The 19636-nt window shown below is 56.7% G+C and overlaps 10 protein-coding genes across 10 annotated transcripts; 3 read left to right on the top strand and 7 right to left on the bottom strand.

Annotated features, from left to right (window-relative positions):
- Positions 1–366: 366 nt before the first annotated feature.
- On the top strand, positions 367–2281 carry BO82DRAFT_413277 (putative rhamnogalacturonase; the record flags this gene model as incomplete). The annotated part of the gene is made up of 7 exons (XM_025639865.1): positions 367–811; positions 892–970; positions 1027–1234; positions 1297–1431; positions 1492–1705; positions 1784–2089; positions 2193–2281. Coding segments are annotated over 7 exons (1476 nt in total), but the record flags the coding sequence as incomplete, so codon positions are not given.
- A 2149-nt stretch (positions 2282–4430) lies between these two features.
- BO82DRAFT_353611 (uncharacterized protein) lies at positions 4431–5032 on the top strand. Its single transcript, XM_025635003.1, has one exon. The coding sequence runs from the start codon at positions 4473–4475 to the stop codon at positions 4974–4976; it is 504 nt and encodes a 167-aa protein (XP_025492847.1). The 5' UTR covers positions 4431–4472; the 3' UTR covers positions 4977–5032.
- A 187-nt stretch (positions 5033–5219) lies between these two features.
- On the bottom strand, positions 5220–6476 carry BO82DRAFT_353610 (Ldh family oxidoreductase). Its single transcript, XM_025635002.1, has one exon. It carries the CDS (start codon positions 6351–6353, stop codon positions 5298–5300), a length of 1056 nt encoding a protein of 351 aa, XP_025492846.1. The 5' UTR covers positions 6354–6476; the 3' UTR covers positions 5220–5297.
- A 110-nt stretch (positions 6477–6586) lies between these two features.
- On the bottom strand, positions 6587–7480 carry BO82DRAFT_353609 (uncharacterized protein). The gene has a single exon (XM_025635000.1). The coding sequence runs from the start codon at positions 7414–7416 to the stop codon at positions 6697–6699; it is 720 nt and encodes a 239-aa protein (XP_025492845.1). The 5' UTR covers positions 7417–7480; the 3' UTR covers positions 6587–6696.
- Positions 7317–8088, bottom strand: BO82DRAFT_353608 (uncharacterized protein). The gene has a single exon (XM_025634999.1). It carries the CDS (start codon positions 7593–7595, stop codon positions 7428–7430), a length of 168 nt encoding a protein of 55 aa, XP_025492844.1. The 5' UTR covers positions 7596–8088; the 3' UTR covers positions 7317–7427.
- A 1563-nt stretch (positions 8089–9651) lies between these two features.
- On the bottom strand, positions 9652–10407 carry BO82DRAFT_281290 (nitroreductase family protein; the record flags this gene model as incomplete). The annotated part of the gene is made up of 3 exons (XM_025631334.1): positions 9652–9854; positions 9916–10030; positions 10078–10407. 3 exons carry the CDS (start codon positions 10405–10407, stop codon positions 9652–9654), a joined length of 648 nt encoding a protein of 215 aa, XP_025492843.1.
- Positions 10408–11344: 937 nt separating this feature from the next.
- On the bottom strand, positions 11345–12870 carry BO82DRAFT_382867 (Zn(II)2Cys6 transcription factor domain-containing protein; the record flags this gene model as incomplete). The annotated part of the gene is made up of 2 exons (XM_025637966.1): positions 12686–12870; positions 11345–12538 (listed from the first exon to the last, which is right to left on the bottom strand). The coding sequence occupies exons 1-2, from the start codon at positions 12776–12778 to the stop codon at positions 11345–11347; spliced, it is 1287 nt and encodes a 428-aa protein (XP_025492842.1). The 5' UTR covers positions 12779–12870.
- Positions 12871–13352: 482 nt separating this feature from the next.
- Positions 13353–15035, top strand: BO82DRAFT_364038 (alpha/beta-hydrolase; the record flags this gene model as incomplete). The annotated part of the gene is made up of 2 exons (XM_025636926.1): positions 13353–14755; positions 14798–15035. The coding sequence occupies 2 exons, from the start codon at positions 13353–13355 to the stop codon at positions 15033–15035; spliced, it is 1641 nt and encodes a 546-aa protein (XP_025492841.1).
- Positions 15036–15188: 153 nt separating this feature from the next.
- BO82DRAFT_353605 (oleate delta-12 desaturase) lies at positions 15189–16938 on the bottom strand. Its single transcript, XM_025634998.1, has 3 exons — positions 16631–16938; positions 15792–16572; positions 15189–15739 (listed from the first exon to the last, which is right to left on the bottom strand). The coding sequence occupies exons 1-3, from the start codon at positions 16676–16678 to the stop codon at positions 15366–15368; spliced, it is 1203 nt and encodes a 400-aa protein (XP_025492840.1). The 5' UTR covers positions 16679–16938; the 3' UTR covers positions 15189–15365.
- Positions 16939–17406: 468 nt separating this feature from the next.
- Positions 17407–19573, bottom strand: BO82DRAFT_333604 (alkyl/aryl-sulfatase). The gene has a single exon (XM_025633221.1). It carries the CDS (start codon positions 19417–19419, stop codon positions 17608–17610), a length of 1812 nt encoding a protein of 603 aa, XP_025492839.1. The 5' UTR covers positions 19420–19573; the 3' UTR covers positions 17407–17607.
- Between the last annotated feature and the right edge of the window lie 63 nt (positions 19574–19636).

Raw genomic sequence — 19636 nt, 5'->3', positions numbered from 1 at the left:
GACGAGCAGCAGGAGTGTGTATGTGAGCGGTGTAAAAAGGACTTAGTCCGTGACGTGAACAGTAGATACTCAAAATAACGTTGATTTATTTTCTTGTTACCATGCGTGCCCAGTTGCTCCGTCAGGATAGTCCATGTGAAGCTCATTCGCGTAAAACCTGCAGACCACCCCTCCTGCAGGCACCATTTTCCCTAGTCCAACCATTTCACCAGAGGTAATATAGCTGCAGGTTTGTTTAAATTAAACCATGATCACGTCAATCTTCTGCAGTCCCTCGCCATGCTCCTCTGCCCCTGTTCCTGAAGACACGCTTCAGGTATAAAAAGGCGTCCATAGCCCCTAGGATCCTATCTCCAGACAAGCACCAGCATCAGCACAATGCTTCTTCTCTCCTCCCTTGTCCTCGCTGGCCTAGCAGCCAGCCAGCTGATCGGCCCCGTGGGTCCCACCACCGACCTCTCCCTCAAGACCCACGAGTGCAGCATCCTCGACTACGGGGCCGTCGCCGACAACAGCACCGACATCGCCACCGCGCTCGAGACCACCTTCACCGAGTGCGTGCTCCCCAACCCGGGCAGTCGACTGATCGTGCCCGAGGGGAACTATCTGATCGAGCGCGGGGTCGTGCTCAGCAACGCGACCAACTGGGCGTTCCAGCTGGATGGGCTAATCACCGCCGCCTACGGGGGCAACTGGACCATTGAACGTGCGTTGATCCTCCAGGGCTATGCCGGCGTGGACGTGCTCAATTCCACCATCAACGGTGAGGGTGACCAGAAGTTTCTGCTAGATGTGCTCGTCATTGTCAATGGTGTGTCTTACTCCTCTCTTCCCTTTGGATTGCTTTTCTTTTGCCCCTTTTCCATCTGGAGTTACTCATCTAAGGTGCAGCGGTTGATTTCGAGTTCTATTCGTCCAACGGACTCGGTGCTATCCAGGGCCAGGGATACATCTATCGGAACCTCAACAAGTAAGTCTACTGTTTCATTCATTGGTGCAGATTCGGGTGCTAATGACCGACTGCAGCACCGATCGCCCCCGTCTCGTGCGAGTCGTCTCGGCTATCAACGCCACCATCCACGACTTGATCCTGGTCGACAGCCCTAAATTCCACTTCGTGTTGGACTTTGGCGTGAACGTCGAGGTCTACCACTTGACGATCCGCGGGGCGAATCTGGGCAGTTACGACGGCATCGATGCTATCGGTACTAACTACTGGATCCATGACAATGAGGTTTGTTTGCTGTCCAGCCTTTTCCCCTACCTCGTCGTACTGATGATCTTGATAATGTGTAGGTCACCAACCGCGACGAATGCGTCTCCGTCAAGAGCCCCTCCCACCACGCCCTGGTTGAGAACCTGGTCTGCAACCAGGCCGGGTCGGGGATATCCATTGGCAGCTTGAACGTATCTGCCGAGATTTCCAATATCGTCAGTGCCCCCTCATCCTGACTAAAAGGTGTTGTATGCTCATCCACTGACCGCGTGAAGGTCGCCAAAAACATCAGCATCATTCAAGGCAACAACATCGCCTTTATCAAGACCTACCCCGGCGGCTCTGGGTACGTCACCAACGTCACCTTCGAGAACTTCCGGTCCAAGGCCAGTCTGTACGGGCTGAGCGTGAACCAGTACTGGCAGAACACCTTCGAGCCGGACACGGGAGCGGTGGCGTTGAGCAACCTGGTCTTTAAGAACTTTTCTGGTACGTCGATCGCTCCAAAAGTCTCCAAGCCCCTCTCTCCCTTTGAAGACATCCAGTTCTGATGCTCATGGCACACAGGATCCGTCGCGCAAGGCACCGTGCGCCCGCCCCTCTACCTCATCGCCAACGACCTCACGTACGCCACGAACGTGACGATCGAGGATTTCACCGTCTGGACCGAGTCCGGCACCACCGTGCTCAACAAGATCAACAACGTTTTTGGGACAGGCGACGACTCCTACGGCGACAACGACGGGATCAAGTCCCTGGCGCCCGGGGCAACCCCCACCACGTACACGAGCACGTACACCATCACGGCGTCGCCGACGGGGTGGACGGCTCCCGCGTCGCCAACCTGGGCGGTGCCGAGTACCGGCTATGGGAGTAAGTGTTCCTTCCTTTTCCCACGTCATCTGAGGATCTCTCCCCTGGGCTGGAAGTGCACGTAGTAAAGTTGGCCGATGGCTAATCTGACGCCCCTAAACAGCTGCGTCGCCGATTCCGGTGTATACCCCCAAGCCGCTGTGGAGGCCGGGAGGGGTGGATTATGATTTGCACTACTGGGGGAGTTTTTAGGAGGAGCGGGTGGTCACTGATATGGGGGATATCAATCTCTAAGTAGAATAGCCACCTCATGATTCACTTGACGAGTCCCGGGGATGATGACACCTTATCATCACTGGAATGGATCCCTTTCTGGCGGACGTCACTCGGCTTGAACCGTCCACTGCCGCGCTGCGTCGGCTCTCAGGGAGCGCCGCAGATAGCCTCTCGTAAAGTTTCTAGTTGCAGTGGGTCGATAACCACTTTTTACTCATCCCCAAGCAAAGTTCTGCCGTCCCTCCAAGTAGAGCTTGAGGCTGTTTCCAAGAGTGATTTAGATAAGTGGTATTAGTTATACTGTGTGTGTGTGTGTGTGTGTGTGTGTGTGTGTGTGTGTGTGTGTGTGTGTGTGTGTGTATCAGATATCCGATCGGTCTCAGAGAATAGACCGCTATCTGTGGATACCGCTACAAGAAGAATCAATAAGGTCATGGAAAAGAGATTAGGGCAGCTCACGTGAGGCTGGTTACAGATTTAAGTTTATCTTGGCGACGGATCACGCCGTGCTGAGGTGCTTGTCAGTCGGACGTTTTCGTGCCCTCTAGTGGGGTTGTGGGGTCGAACCATATACGCCATGGATAATGTCTCACTGCCCAAGAGTGCCGGCATTCAATGCAGTAGTAAATCTACGGAATTTGCTGAAAGTGGTTATCAGACAATATCTACTGGAACAATCGAACCGGTGGGTTCGACGGATGCAGGCTATGTGTAATTCCTTTTGTGGAGGAGGTGTAATGTCCGCTCTTTCAGAGACAGTTTACCAACCTAGTGTTTATAGTAGCACCCGCACCTGTGTTCCCAAGACCAAGTCCTGGAAGCTCTGCTTAAGTGGCGTGGCCCGTCGCCTGTTCACTCAAGTTGCGTCCTTCTTTCAACTTGACGCAAGAGGACAGACCCCTGATCACGATCCAGGGTCTCACCGGGCGCTGAAGGAGCCCCCCACAGCATCAACTCTCCAGCTTTAGCGCACCAGTGAGACCTGCAAAGCATGGTTCACATTGGACATTTGGCCGCTCATCCTCGGAGACCATCGGGCGCGGATGCCAAACATGCATCCGTGGCGTTTTAAAGGGTGGGCCGCCGGCCTTTCACCGAAATAGGTTCATTCATTCACACACATTCACCGGCAACAGCGTTTGTAGGCGCCAACCCTTGGATTCTCCTAATCAATAGCCCGGGTGGCTTTCCCCTCCACCCTCTCATTCAGGATCCCTGTAGGCGGAGTCCATGAGGCATGAGCACTTGTCAATTTAGGGTCAGTGACCGAAACCCTCGGCGGTCGGTGGGGCCAAAGAAGCGGACCGTCGGATGATCGCAGACCCCGGAGGGGTTTTTTTTTTTTTTTCCTTTTCTTATTCTTATTTCATCCCAGGTACTGAGAGAGATACAGGAACTCATGAGAGAATTGAGTCTCTGGGGTTGTCTCCAACGTTTTGACTGAACTTGGTATTCTTGTCTTTGTCTTTGTCGGTTGAAGAAAGGGTATTTCGGATCATTAAAGCGAAGCCGAGGTACAGCCTGGAGAACTTCCTATGTTAACCTCATCTGAGCGAATACTCCACAGTAGGTAGTGATCTTCAGCCACGGAGGTAGCCCTATGGACTGATACTTGGCGGATCGTTTGCTTTCAGCCCCGCGCCAATAGCCTTAACACAAAAGGGATTGTGCTTCAAGTTAAGGAGACTCTGTTGCGCCTACGTGGCAAATATCATAAACCGGTGTAAATCTTGCTCGTGGGTTGAGAGCCTACTGGGTAGACCAAATGTTTCTCATGGTCATCTTGCCATCCTACGACGCTAATTCGAGGGTTTCGAGCAATGGAAAACAAAAATCGCTCATCAGAAGTGGGTCTTTGCTTTAGTCGATGCCAGGCGGAGCATACCGCGAGAACCGAATGGCGCGACTATGCAGAGCTAGAAAACTGTAGTAAGGCATCACGACTACTGAGGTGGTATCTCCAACAACTACCAAGCCAAGTCGCAAGTCTTCTCCCGACTACTCTCTCTCATCCACACCCAACGTGAACTGCTTACCAGGATTTCTTCGCCACAAGAATCTATAAAGGCTGACATCCCGCTGCTGTTGACCTTCCTGTTGACTTCCGATTCACCCCGCTTCCATTCTCCATCTTCCTTAGGCTGAATTATTCGTGATTGACTTTGAAATGGACTCCAGTACCCTCACTGCTCGCCTCGCGATCATTGGAATTCTCTTCTCTTCCCTCTGTTGGATCTATGCGGTTTCTCGAGGCGTCGATCCTGACGTTAAACATATTCTATGGGGTCACGTCGGCTCAGCCATCTACCCCACCTTTGTGTACTCACTTGCCTCGGGCATCGCGGGCTTCATTATCGGCCAGAGCGAGCAGAAGAGCTGCGCCAAGATCACCGGCAGCCTCAACGGGTGGCAGTACGAGTACTACGGCACCGGCCGCAATTGCGATACCACCGCGCAGCGCGAGACCATCCACGGCGCCCTCTACCACTACTTCTCGAGCGTCGAGAGCAACATGACCTGCGGCACCCAGTGCCTGTCCCTGAACCACGGAGGCCCCTATAACGGCTACCTTAAGTTCGGCAAGGCGGAGTCGTTCGACGCCAGTGCCTACTGCGGACAGGGCTTGCCTTTCGCCGCGCGTGCTACGGGGGGCAACAACAGCTTCAAATAGGTATCTTTCTTGGGGGGGGGGCTGGTGCTGCTGAAAATATGCTAGAATATGGCGTGGGCAGTCGAGAAAATAAGAATTATATGGGCACGTGTGTTTAGATGATCACTCGACATTTCTTCGTACACATCCATTGGGACGAATACGAATAGTGTAGCGTTTGCTGAGCGAGTTACCATGATTAGGTTAGGTTCTAAGGACTCACATAGTTGCCCTATTGCAGGGACGCACCCGAAACATTCCTTTCCTCATTCCAGAGACAGTACCGTACATTCACATCTCGCATCAATATCTACAACCAACCCCAACCATCCCCACTACCACTTACTCCACCAACAACCCCTCCACCCCCACCAACTCCGCCTCGCGATTCAGCGCCTCAATCTCCGCCTGCGCCAACGGAATCCCCTCGATCAACCTCCGCTCACGCATCTCCAACTCAATCTCCCCCGGATAATAAACCCTCTCCACGCCCTGCATCTTCTCCCCGCCAACCACCCGTTGATACAGATAATCCATGCGCGCCTTAAACTCCTCCAACCCCATAAACAAATCCGGCTTGATGGCCACGAGAAAATGCCCCACATCCGCCGCACGGGTCGGATCATACGGGCCCGTCACGTGGCCCGCAAACGCACTGCCCGACAACACCCCGGAGAACACATCCATCATGATGGCGAGCGCCGACCCCTTTGGCCCGCCCATGGGCAGCATGACGCCCTCCAGCGCCCTCGCCGGATCCGTCGTGCGGTTGCCCTCGGCATCCAGCGCCCAGTCCGCCGGGATGGGCTCCCCGCGGCGCAGCGCCTTGTAGATCTTGCCGCGCGCCGCGACACTCGGCGCCATGTCCAGGATAAAGGGCGGCGCGGCGCCGGCGGGCGCGCCGCACGCGATCGGACTCACGCCGAGGAGTTTCTCGCGGCCGCCCCAGGCGGGGAGGGCGGGCGAGGAGTTGGTGAACACCAGGCTCATCAGCCCCGCGTCGACGGCCTGCTGCACCAGCCACGCGGACATGCCGAAGTGGTTGCTGTGCTTCACGGAGACGAGCCCGAGGCCGAACTCCCGGGCCATGGCGATGGCGCGCGTCATGGCCAGGTGGGCCGACACGAACCCGAAGGCGTTGTGGCCGTCGACCTGCGCCACGACCGGCGTCGTCTGCGTCAGGGAGGGGACGGCGCGCGGGTCCAGCACCCCCTGCCGGATCCGCGCCATGTAGCTCGGCATCCGGTTGCTGCCGTGCGTGTCGACGCCCCGGAGGTCGGCGGCGATCAGGCAGTCGGCGATGATGGTGGCGTCGGCGGCGGAGACGCCGTTGGCTGTGAGGATGCGGTGCACGCAGGCGGAGAGGGTGGTGTGTGGGATTTGGTGGAGGTCTGTCATCGTGGTTGGGTTGGGGTTGGTCGTGTGTAGCTGTGGATGGGGCAGTTTGTTGAGTGAGGGAGGAAAGCTGCGTGGGTGGGCTTGTGGTCAAGTCGTTGGAGCGTTGGAGCAATACCTATTGCGATGCTGCGAGTGAAATCGTCGGATGTTCCCCGCGCGGGCGGGTCCCGTCCGAGCTCGGATGGCTTCCGCTATCTTTGCGGCATTTGATTGGTTACGGGAGGTACGGTATCGGCACTCCGGGCTGCAATTCTGGTATACTAGATAGGTACAATTCCCGCCTTGCACTTTATAATGAATCCTATTCGTGTGTCAACTGAGGGCCTCTCAATATTCTGATGCTCTACAGCACAGCTCGCACGCTCTCACCCCCCATCTCCTGCATCATCGCCACAATCCGCTCCAACTCCCGCGGCGACCTCGGCACATCATGCCCCGAGTCATGCACCAGCGACCTCGTCATCCCACTCTCACACAACTGAATCGCCCAGGACGACGCATCCCGCAGACCCGTCGGCTCGTTCTGTCCCCAGACATGCAGCGTCGGGATTTGCACCCTCGCCGCCACGACCGGAGGATACAGCAGCAGCGGCGTCTCCTCGACGGGCTTATCCAGGAAGAACGCGCGCGGCTCGCGCGTGATCGGATGCACGCAGTCCAGCAAGCGACTGATCGCCGTCGTCACCGTGCGCAATCGATCCGGCAACCTGTCCAGCTGCGCGTAGTCGCACGACCGGACTGTGCTCCACTCCTGCGGCCGCAGGCCGGGATAGAGGTCCTCGACGAAGGTGCGGTCGGCCGAACAGGCGAAAATGCACGAGAAGAAGACGGCGAAGCGGAAGGGGTACTCCGCAGGCGCGGCGCCGACCGCCGCGAAGCTCTCGAGCAGGTACCCTAAGGCCACGGCGGCCCCGTGGCTAAAGCCGAGGACCCCGTCGAAGGGGCCCTGCGTGCGGATCGTGTGGTCGAGCAGGGTGTAGGTGTCCCTCGTTTGGTCGGGCGACATGCTCCGGGCGTAGCAGTTGAACGGGCCGGGGAACTTCTTGGCCAGGCCTGCAGTCATGTTAGTCCAGGTCATGAAATGTGCAGATGGAGAGACTGGCCCACGGCGGGATGGCACTCGGTCGGTCCGCGCAGGAAGACGAACTCCCAGTCCGGCGGCGCGTGTTTGCGCAAGCCCGCCAGTTGCTGGTTCATGCTGGCCGGGTTGGTGCCGTATCCGTGGAGGCAGAGGATGCGCATCGTGACGGTGGATCTTGATGGGAATAATCTTCCTCGCTGGTCACTTCGAGCTTCCTGGAGGGGAAAACCTCGCAATCCTTTTATGTCACCCCCTGCAGTGGCAAGCCTTCAGCCCCGGTCGGCATGAGTTGCCATTTCAGCCTCCGCTGCAGCATCGGCTAAAATGGCCACCCAACCGTGGGCAAACCAAGCGATACGAACTGGTTCAGCTGAGATCAACCCCAGACTTTGTCAGGTGTACTCAACGTGGATTGCCAGTGGTGTACTCTCAACTCGTCGGGTTGCTTGTCACCTTGCCATCGACTCGTGTGCGACCCGCTTGTCTGCAGGCGATAAGCTCGTCAGCGTCAGCATCGTGTCAGACTTTTGCGGGCGTTGCTGTGGATTCCAAATCCTGACCACAGCAAGCTCAGGAAGACCTAGCTGATGCGGTGTGACAAGCGTTGCATTTGGAGGTCGGGTCGTCACAGCCTACTAGGTAGTTGTGATGTTGTGGTGTTGTGGTGTTGTGGTGTTGTGGTGGAAGCAGCCGCCCGGGAGCCCAGCTGGCGGATTGAGTTTCCCTGTTTCCTAAGCTTTCCGACCCAGACAGCGGGCCGTGGTTTACTGGGTATGAGGGGCCCTCCGCCCAGGTAGGAATAAGTGCTGTGCTGGTGATGATATACATTCAAGCTCCAGGCAACTACTTCGTGGTAACCGTGAATCATCCCTTCCTGGCCAGCTAAATCAGCTAGATTGCCATTCAGCCAAATCACCGGCGCACTGCTAAAACTGTAGAAGCGTCAATGCAATCAACAAGCATGCCCCAGAGACCCCGAGATACAGCTTCATACTTACCCGGTATACATTAGATCTCGCGATCTGAGCCACAGACTTCCAGCTGACCCCAGTCTTTGCAAGGCATTAAGAATAGGTGGCCAAGTGATCCTTCCACCCCCAAACGTAAGCGGAAAGGAGACGGTAGCCGCCAAGCCAACCGACCCAATATAATCAACCATCGATATCTAAGACACGGAGAGATACACAACCTCAAGATAACTCCTAATGTCCATCAAGGTCCCTGTCCAGCCCACTGTCCCAACACTCACTGCACCTACCCGTACTCACACCCATACCCCAACCAAGCCCTAGCACACTCACACCCCTCCCCCAAGCACCCCGACCAAGACCCCTACGTATGGCTTCCTCTGCAAATCTCGAGAGGTACTTGGTGGAGAGCGCATGGTGGCAAGCTGGATACCCTGGTGTTTGTCGGAATGGATAGGGCGGGGTTCGATGGGTGGATGTGGACGGTGTTATGCATCCTTTGTGCAGTCGGTATTATGTCATTGTGCATGTGGGGAAGGTGGAGGGGGTCATGTGGAGAGAGGTGGAGGGGTGAGGGGAGGGGAGGGATCATGTGATGGACTTTGGTGTCGCGTCTGCGCGTGAGGGTCAATTGGCGAGGCTTGAGTGGAGAGCGTGTCAAGATCATTGAGGAGAGGTTTAGGGTTTGTATAGGATATGTATTCATGGCGTAGGTATATTGCCTGGTTCTCGGAGGGTTAATGGTGATGCACCCCCGTAGACTGAAGTTGATGCGAGGCATGAGGTAGGTGTTCTCGTCCAAAGACAAAAGAGCATTGTCTCGTGGAGAGAACTGCAGTTCATGATATCTTATCGGAATCATGTCCTGAACTGAGGTAGATGCTAAACCATCACCGCGTCTTGCAAGTCTCGCCTCATACGCGCGGTTCCTGAGTCTAGGCATAGGGTAAGGCAGCCAACCAACCGGCCGCTAATTATAGTTCTCGACGGAGTGAGCCCTAGCGGTACGAATAACTAAGTGCTGACAGCCGAAAACGGACCTCTCCAGTAGCTCATCAGTCGGTCAGCCTTACTGCGAGCTTAGTGGGTCTTACGCGGAAATATACATCTCCAGCAGTCACCACTCTCTCTACCCATTCCGCAGCAATATACCACGTGCACATTGAACCCCAGTAAAAAAGTATATGCTATCAATTCTAGGTATCTATAAAATGCAAAACCCGCTAAGGTCCAGTCACACGCCGCCCGCCTACTTGCCGAAGACCTTGAAGCGGTCCTCGAGGGGCGCGAAGGCCTTCTCGCCGGCCGGGGCGGTGGGGGTGCCAAAGACCAGCTGGGCGTCGAGCTTCCAGGAGGCGGGGAGGTTCCACTGCTTGGCGACCTGCTCGTCGATCAGGGGGCTGTAGTGCTGGAGGTTGGCGCCGAAGCCCTCCGACTCGAGGGCGGTCCAGACTGGATGATGTTAGCTAGCCACCAAAAAAAAAATGCAGGGAGCGAGGGGGGGGGGACCTACTCAAGTACTGGGCCATGGCGTTGGACTCGAGAGCCCAGGGGTTGAAGTTGTCGGCGTAAATGGCGAACTTCTCCTTGATGGGGGCCAGGGACTCGTAGTCGACGAAGAAGAGGACCTGACATGGTTAGTATGCAGTATGCAGCAGAAAGGGAGGCAACATACAGTGCCGTAGCCGTTGCGGAAGGCGTTCAGCTTGGGCTTGGTCTGGGTCTCAAAGGTCTCCTTGGGCACCTGGCCGGCGGCGACCAGCCCCTCGAGGGCGCTGATGGCGATGTCCCACAGCTTCTGGTGCTCCTCCTTCAGCAGGAGCACGATACGGCCGGTCTGGGTGTTGAAGGAGCTGGGGGTGTGCAGGACGGCCTGCTGGACGAGCTGCTCGATGGCCTCGTCGGCGATGGGGCTCTCGGCCTTGAGGGTGTAGATGGAGCGGCGGGCCTTGGCCGCCTCCAGGATGGCGGTGGTGGCGGGGTTCTTGAACTCAGTGACGGTCATTGTGGCGGTGGGAGTGTGATTGCGTAGAGAGGAATGGTATAGAGCGCAATTGAAGGGTATCAAGAGTGTTGCGTAGTGTTGTGTTGGGGATGAGTTGAAAATGGAGGGGCAGCGACGACGACTCCCCCACTATATAGGCCATCGACCGGGCGACCGCCACCCCATCGTCCGGCTTTCTGCCGTAATTCCACCCGAGAATTGTGTGCCTGTGGGTGCCTGTCCGGAAAGCCCCCTGATCCCACGGATTATGCACCAATTCTCCCCTCCGGGCCCCACCTTATTCAATGCTTATCAAATCGCGGAATTATCCCATGCTGCCACTCAATTTTTCCTTGGTCATCGCTGACTGACAAGTGACAACGACCAACACCCCCTCCACAATCCAGGCAGGATCCCGCAGGTGGAACCTTCCAGACACCCGATCTCCCCACATGGCAGTGCAGAATCGAAGGGATCGAAGCATCCGATGGTTCCTACTAATCCAAAATCATTATTACTTAGATTTCCGCGACGAGCCCGACGCGTGCTGCCTGAGGCAGCCATGAAAGTCCGTGGCAGCTCCGACGGAGGCCTCGGACTTGGTAGCGACGCCTTCCGAGTCCGTCGCGCTAACTGCAGATTCCGCCCTTAACGTTCCTCTCAATGTCCGGATCGACCCTTCCCGAATTTGTCAGCTTACCGGCACTTTCACATAATCAGCATAATCACTAACTAACTACCTTACCGATCTGATAACTAATCCCGCAATTCATGGCTGCCACAAGGCACTGAGGCGCATATGCAGTCTTCTCATTGGGTCGGAGAGCCGATGGCAGTTGGTCCCTCGGGTGCCGATTGGTAGTGCGAGAGGATACTGCACCATCGGCGTGCGCGAACTACGAGATGGTCTTCAAGGGACGAGATGCCAGACCCAGAACACATTGATTTATATACAGCACTAACGACAATCCCCTCCATCACCTCCACCACCAGTCACCACCCTCAGCGGGTACTCAATCCACCCCTGCAACTCCCCCGGCAACGACGCCCTCACCCCCTCCACAACATGCTCATCCCACCCCCTCATCAGCCAACACGACTGCATATCCCGGAGTATGATACTCCAATGCGCGTACACCACCAGCGCATACGGGTCTCTCGCCTCAAGCAACGCAATCATTTCCTCTCGCGCCCGGTAGATCCACCCCATAGCTAGATGCATCAGATGGATTCCGTCCTTGCCTGCACTGCGGATCGCGTATGCTTCCTGGAGAATGGACATCAAATCCTCGATCGAGGCTGCATACACCTCGCAGACAGCAGCATCACTCACGTGCGACGTGATCCAGGACCGCAGAGCCTGGATCTGCGACAGATGCTGGTCCAGCGCCGTCTGCAGTGCCGGGCTGACCTCCTTGATACTATCGTCAGGGACCGGAGTCAGCACCCCCGTGAAGATGCGTTCATGGTTGGTCGTCAGAATTGACCGCACCCCGCGGAGCAACACCAACCACTCGGACTGGCCGCGCTGGCTAAACACCAGGTACTCGCCCACGCGGGGTCCCCGGCCAAAGTAGGCCAGACAGATCAACGCCGCCGCCATGTAGATCAGCTGGCAATTCTCCGGGTTCAGCAGCGCCAGCACCGCGGTGACTGACCGCACCCCGAAGGTGAAGTGGTCGTCCGCCTGGGCGAGGTACTCCGCCCTGGAGTCTGGGTTTTCGGCCGCCAGATGAAGCGCCGCTAGCGAGAGAATGAGATGCAGGATGGAGGGGAAGGAGATTCCCCAGCGGGGCACATGGTTGGACCACACACCATGTGTGTCCCCTTTCTCGTCGGCCAGAGTCTTGTAAGTAGTGGTCATGTAGTGGTGATACAGCTTGAGATCCGCAAACGAGATCCCGCCGGGCGGCTGGCTGGCGGCTAAGTCACACTGTGTTCCGGTCGACACTGGCCCCGGGCCTCGCGCCTCTGAGCCGGACCCGGATGCTGCAGACGAGTCTGGCTGGGTCTCATGTTGGTACTTCGATCGACGAAAGCGATAATGCCGCGTTGCCGTACTAGAGGCGGACGGAACGGCAGCCGGGAGTATGAAGTCGCAGTCAATGGAGTGTCGCACACAGGGACTGCACGCGGGTTTTTTCTCATCACACTGTGAGTACTTAGCCTTTGAACGCACCAGCAGTCCCTCAGGAATGAAGCAAGCGAACAAGCGAATCGCAGAGAAGCCCATCGTGTAGACCGATTCTCATGAACACACCAGGAGGCGACGAGGTAGAGAGAAAGAGAGACAACGAACCTTCACTCGTCTTCGCTTGCAGTTCTGACATCCCAAGCGAGATTTATTGTGCGATCGCCGTGAGCGTACTCGTGTTGAACCTGACTCGGCCATGACGAGGCATGCATGCAGTGGCGGGGGGGAGTCTTGTATGTGGATCGTATTCGTTTCCCTTTGACCGAGTTGGGAGAAGAAGGATCTGAGTGATCGCCTCAGGCGACAATGTGGCACACTCATCACGTGTGTGCATCACTTGGGTCGGTTAAATTTAGCTTCGCAGATGATTGGTGGTACACATGGCTGCCTAACCCATGGTTTCACATCCAGGAACGTGCATGCAAGTATGATTATGATGTGAAACAGCAGCACCGCCATTGCTGTGGGCGTCTCATCCTGAGCAATCCCTGCACTGCACTGCACTGCACTGGGAAGCACCAGTGTAGTTCTCGAGAAAACCTCTTATCTTATCGAGTTGCGGGATCCGATCCGATCGCGGTGCCATGCTCGACTAATCCAGCCAATGACATTCCTGCCCGCAGGGATATCAATCATCACGACATGAAAAGCACCATTGCAATAATCGAGGGGTCGACTGCCGTATATTAATGCATCGACGGCTCCATTGCACCACGGAGTCGTCTTCTCGAGGTTTCTCAGTCTCAGACTCATCGTCTCCCCGGCTGCAACCATGGGCAACAACATCTCCTACCCCACGGACGAGACCCATCTGTCCATCCCCAACACCGAGCTGACAATCAAGGGCCTGCAGAATGGCACGCAGTCCCGGCGGTTCACCGGCGTTCCCTACGCCCAACCCCCAGTTGGACCTCTGCGCTGGCGCAAACCCCAGCCCTTGTCTCTCTCCCAATTAGCCCAAGAATCATCAACTTTCGACGCAACCAGCTTCGGCCCCGTCTGTCCACAAGCCAACTACTCCAAGTCTGTCAGCGAACATGTCCCCGTCCACACCTACAGCGAAGATTGCCTTCGCCTGAACATCTGGACGCCGGTGCCCGACCCCGCAGACCCGAACAAGAAGTACCCAGTAATGATCTGGTTCCACGGCGGGTGGTTCCAGGTAGGGGACCCCAGCCAAGAATTCGGAATGGACCCGACGGAGCTCATCTCCACGGGAGGCTTGAACTGCATCGTCGTTGCGGTGGGGTACCGTCTGAACATCTTCGGCTTCCTGGCCGGGAACGCACTGCGCCACGAATCCGGCGGCCGGGAAGTCGGAAACTATGGTCTCTGGGACCAACGGCTGGCGATCGAGTGGGTGTATGAGAACATCGCACACTTCGGGGGTGATCCCGAGAACCTCATCTTGTCCGGGCGAAGCGCGGGGGCGTACGCGGTGCAGGCGCAGGTGCTGTTCGACTTCCGCGCCGGGCCCGACGTGATCGACGCCCGGTCGCGGGACCGGTTTCAGCGGCTGGTCATGTATTCCAACGCCATCCCGACACAGCCCAAGACCCCCGAAGATTGTCAGGTGCAGTTCGATGAGGTGTGCACATACTGCGGAATCGGGACGGAGGTCCCAGGCGAGGAGAAGCTGGCGCGACTGCGCGGGATCGAGGCCAAGGCGCTGTGCGACGCCATCATGAAACTCGAGCATCACACCTTCCGCGCGGTCACGGATGGCGTGTTCATCCAGCCGGGGATCTTCGAGTACTTCCGGGACGGGGCGTTCGCGGTCGAGTTCCAAAGACGCGGTCTGCGCTTGTTCATCGGCGAGGTGCGCGACGAGAACACTCTCTACGCGGTGACGAACAGTCCCGAGCCCAATCAGGCGTCGTTCCGGCTGCAGGTCGAGAACTATTACTCGCCGGTCACGACGGAGCGGTTGCTGCGGCATTATGAGCTGCCGGCGACGGGGAAGAAGGAGGAATGGCAGGCGCTTTTCGGAAATCTCATTGCCGATGGCCAGGTGCGTGCGCCGTCACGGTTTCTGGTCAAGAATTTGCTGGACCATGGTGTGAGGATCGACGACGTCTGGCGCTATCTCATTGCCTACCGGCTGTCGTTCATCACGGAGAAGGTCGCCCCGGCGTCGTTCGGAGTGAGCCATGCGATGGACCGGCCGATCTGGAAGTAAGTCTCTCCCGCACTCGTGTAGTAACCGCTTGTTGACAGAGTTAGCTACTCGATCATGCACGGACCGACCCCGGAGGAGAAGGGGTTGCTGGATACTTGGATCCGGGACCTGGCTGCTTTCGTGAACAACGAGGCGGGTTACTCCTATGGCACACACGTCGCAGATGAGCATAAGGTGATGACTGCAGAGGGCAAGATTGAGATTCAAAAAGATGCCCGGTGGGAGCCGTTGCTCAAACTGATGGATGTTTTCTCTGGATTGGAGCGTGCTGCCTAGTTTGCCGGTGGGTGGTGGCTTCGGCCTCACCCGCATAGGGAGGCAGCTGACCGCCCGGCGCTCCCTATTGTACCTAACAGTAGTAGCCTTGCTATTACACTGCAAGATGGGAGTGCAATCCAGAGGTGGGATGAGCATAAGAGAGACGAAGCGTAGTTGTAGCAAGCCACTCGAGGCTAGAGTGGAGTATGAATTCTAAAATCGGCAAATGTTCCCAGATGCCATTCTATAGTCTATCAGTCTATCTATATACAGATGTATATCTAGTGCATTCATGACGCGCGATGATGGCTTTCGCCGCATCATCGAACAGACCAATCCGACTTCAAACTATTTTGTCTCGTCGGCAAGGACAAAGTGGAAAACACCGGGCGCCTCGCTCTTGGCATTTCCGTTGTCGGAGACATAGATGCACTTTCTGAAGGTCGTCATGAGAGAGTACAGGAAGCTCTCCTGCTTCTCCTCGTGATAGTTTGCGCCGAGCATGGGCTGGATGGCCTTGGTCGCCTTCTCCGCGTGGTAGAAGGGGATGCGGCTGAACAGGTGGTGAACAACGTGATAATCAATGATCTCGTGGAAGAAGTGACGTCCGATAAAGCCAATGCTGCGGTCGATGGTGGCCAGAGCACCCTTGGTGTAGGTCCAGGTCTCGGCGCTGTAGTGGGGAACGGCAGGGTGGGTGTGCTGGAGGTACGTGATCGCAACTAGTACTGTTAGTTCGCTGGCTTGATCAGAGATTCGAAACGGTGTACTCACTCAGCCAGTGGTGAACCCAGAGGTAGGGAATCACGTATAGGAGCACCACGTTCCAGCCCCCGATCTGGGTGGAGGCATAGTAGAGAACAGATCCCATGATCAGCAGACCCAAGTCAGACAGCGCAATGCTGACCCACTGAGCGCGAGTGAAGATGGGACCGAAGGGGTTGAAGTGGCTGGAGATGCCCTTCAGGGGACGGTTCTCGGGCAAACTCTTGGGGCCAGCGGTGACATTGAGGAAGAGGTACAGCTGCCAGCCCATGAGCTGGTGGCCGATAAGCTGGATGAAAGAGACGATCGGGGTCTCTTCCGTCAAGTGCTTCAACTGCTCGATGCGCACGTTCTTCTTCTTGGCCAGCTGCGAGTCGGTCCAGGGCACAAAGACCGTATCCTTCTCCATGTGACCGGTGTAGCGGTGGTGGCGGGCATGGGTGATCTTCCAGGAGAAGTAAGGCACCATCAGGAAAGAGTGAAGGGCCCAACCGACGAAGTCGTTCAGCTTCTGGTGGCGGGAGAAAGCACCATGACCGCACTCATGAGCCAAAATCCACAGTCCCGTGCCAACGCAACCCTGGAAGAAGCCATAGACAGCCCAGGCGATGATTCGCAGCTCCAATGTAGGGAGGAGGTAGATATGGAAGGCGGCGTAGGTCAGGATAGCGCAGTAGAGGATGTCACGGGCAACGTAGAGGAGGGAGGTGACGGCCGAGGAGTCGAAGCATTCCTTGGGAATAGCATTTTTGAGATCTTGCAGATTGGGGACGGTGTCATCTTCGACTCCCTGTGGAAAACAGTGTTAGTGGTTATTCCCACAGCAAAATCCTTTTGGCCATACATACCACCACCGTCACAATGGGCTCCTTCTTGCGCAATTCGGTCAAAGTCATCTTTGCGGACTATGAATCCCACCGAGTCTTGAACGGAGGAAATTGAATTGTGCGGAAGAAAAGCCATGTGTAGCGGTCCGAATTTTGTAGGACGGGCCATAAGAATGAATAGGGTCTGTGATCAGCGGCCACACTGAGGGAAACCCAATTAGGCGCATCGTGTTCCTGGCTTCTTCTGGAAGGCCGCTCGCCACACCTATGAGAAGGCTGCGGTGGAACCACGGAACAGTGTCAGATTCTGTATCCACGCTAACTGTCAATATCTCAGCGCCCCCTGAGTGGCTGGACGCCTTTCTGAGACTGTCGTGGTTTGCTCCGCCGGTGTAATTCGAGGCCCTCCCACGGATTTCGCCCGTGCACTGTGGAGGTCGGATTCCCAACAGTTTTCAAAGGGGGGATCGGATCTGGAGAAAAACTAGATTTTTGAACGACTCTGGCGCGAAAACAAGGATATTTTCCCTGTTCAAGCCGGGGTTATCGATAAGCCCTGAAACTTCCAGGCAAAAGGGGACTCTCCCCTGAATGTGATAGATTTACGGGCTATAGATAGACGGGAGGCAAGGGATGATCGGCTGCAAGCCTGCAATGGAAGGCCTCTCTCCTCCACCGCCCTCGCATGCCCCCAATCCCCTTTGGGTTTAGTGTCGCGTTTTCTGCCTTAAGGTTTTTTTTGGGTAGTTTTTAGTTTCAACGTTTTTTCTTTCTCAACAATTTTTAGCGAGGGGTCGATTTTCGACGCGTATCTTGCTGATTTTTCCTTCTCGGCCGTCTGCATGCCGTCTGCATTTCGTCTTGCCGTCGTAGGGCTCGTCGAGACACGGGACAATTCGCTCTTCGCCCATTGGCCAGCCCGGCTGAATTGGTCTTGCCCTTGCGGCAATACATTGGCATTTTGCATGCCTTCCCCGGGCCTCCAATGAATCGAATCTTCATGTTGTCAACTCCAAGAACTTCGACAGCAATTGAAGCTCTCCTTCGTAGACTAGCTCCCCGACATCGTTGCCGCTCAGAACGGCCCCGAGCTGCTGCTTCGTGACGAAGATGGTCAACCCGGCAGCCTCTGATGATACTTGTGCGGTAGTCGCTCGGCTCGTCAACACGCCGTTGCTCACAATCAGCCTCCACCCGCTCTCCGTGTCTTTCACGTGAACGTCCATGACAAGAGACTCCGTTGCAGCCCGAGGCCCATGGAGGCGGACGGAGAGTAGACTGAGCCACTGCTCCACCGACTGATGGGGGTGTAGCTCCCGAGCCGCCAGCCCCGGACTGTGGCGCCGGCAATCGCCTCCCTGGCGGAGGTCCAGCGCCCCGGTGAGGTAGAAATTCCTCCATGTCGAGTTCTCCGCGCCGTAACCAAGTTGCTCGAACACGGAAGCCAAAGCCAATCGGGCCTTTTGATGTGTCGGGTCCAGCGCGACCGCATGTCCCAGGAGCGTAGCGGCGAACCGACGGTCTCCATCCCGCGCATACGCCTCAGCTTTCTGAACCGTTGCCTCGATTCCGCCCATGCAGTCGACATAGCGTCTTGCGTTTTCGACGGGCGGATGCTCCCACAGATGGGCCGGGTTGCCGTCGAACCACCCCATGTAACGCTGATAGATGCCTTTGACATTGTGGCTGACCGACCCGTAAAACCCTTGTGCATGCCAGGCCCGCTGCAGCGCGGGTGGGAGACTCAGGGTCTCGGCGATTTCGATCCCCGTCAGACCTCTATTCATCATTCGGACGGTCTGATCATGTAGGTAACCATACAAATCTCGTTGCTCCGCGATCAATTGCTGGATCTCCTTCCGACCCCAGGTCGGCCAGTTATGCCCCGCACATAACACGTCCGATTGCTCCCCGAACAAGACGAGCGACTCATCAAGATACCGCGCCCATGCCTTAGCATCCCGAACCAGAGCCCCCCTCAGGGTGATAATGTTATGCAGAGAATGCGTGGCGCACTCTGCGATGTAAAGCGCCCGATGATCCGGGAAGAAGAAATTCATCTCCGACGGCGCCTCCGTCTCCGGAACGAGCTGGAAGCGGATGCGCACCCCATCGACGACCCTCTCCTCCCCAGTGGCGGTGATATGCTGATTCGGAGGGATCAGCGAGGGCGTCCCCGTCGAGACCGCCATCCCAATCCCACAGCCAATCTGTCCCTCCGGACTCTTAGGCAGTCGCGTCCCGTACATGAAGACCGCCCGGCGACGCATCGCTGGTCCCACATAGATGTTCTCACTCGTCGCTTCCTCCATGAACCCCTCTGGCGCGAGGATAGGCAACGTCCTCGCCTCCTCTAGTGACGGGATGACCCCGCGAGCGCCGCCGAAATGGTCGATGTGCGAGTGTGAGTAGATCACGCCGGTCACCGGCCGGTCTCCGCGGTGACCCCGATACAAGGCCAACGCGGCGTGGGCGCATTCCACCGAGGTCAGAGGGTCGACGACGATCACGCCCTCGTGTCCCTCGACGATGGTCATATTCGCCAAATCGAACCCGCGAACTTGGTAGATCCCTTCAGTCACTTCGAAGAGTCCCTGCACGGAGGCCAGTTGACCCTGGCGCCAGAGCTTCGGATTGGCCGTCTCCGGGCATTCGGCGTCGCGCAGGAAGCTGTATTCCTCATTGTTGTAGACACTCCGCCCGTCCGAGCTGCGGATGATGCATGGCTCGAGACCGGCAACGAAGCCTCGGGTGGCATTCTCGAAGTCGGTTCGATCGGAGAAGTCGGGCTGGACTGGTGGAAAGGACATGGTGTTCACGTTTGGTCGTCACAAGGCGTAGTATTGCCTCGCAGATTTATAGGAAATCCCAGCATCTCTGCGAAGGTTCCTCTGTCGCGAGCGACCGAGGCAGAGTTTGACGTTGGTCGCGATGGCGAATGTATTGATGCCGGGGCTGCGGTCCTATCCCGACTATACACACATGTTGCGGCCGAACTCCGATCGGTAATCGGCGTTAAGCTGGCAG

The sequence above is a fragment of the Aspergillus uvarum genome, assembly GCF_003184745.1.
Source record: "Aspergillus uvarum CBS 121591 unplaced genomic scaffold BO82scaffold_21, whole genome shotgun sequence".
Lineage (NCBI taxonomy): Eukaryota > Fungi > Ascomycota > Eurotiomycetes > Eurotiales > Aspergillaceae > Aspergillus > Aspergillus uvarum.
This window is presented reverse-complemented; position numbering and strand designations above follow the sequence as displayed.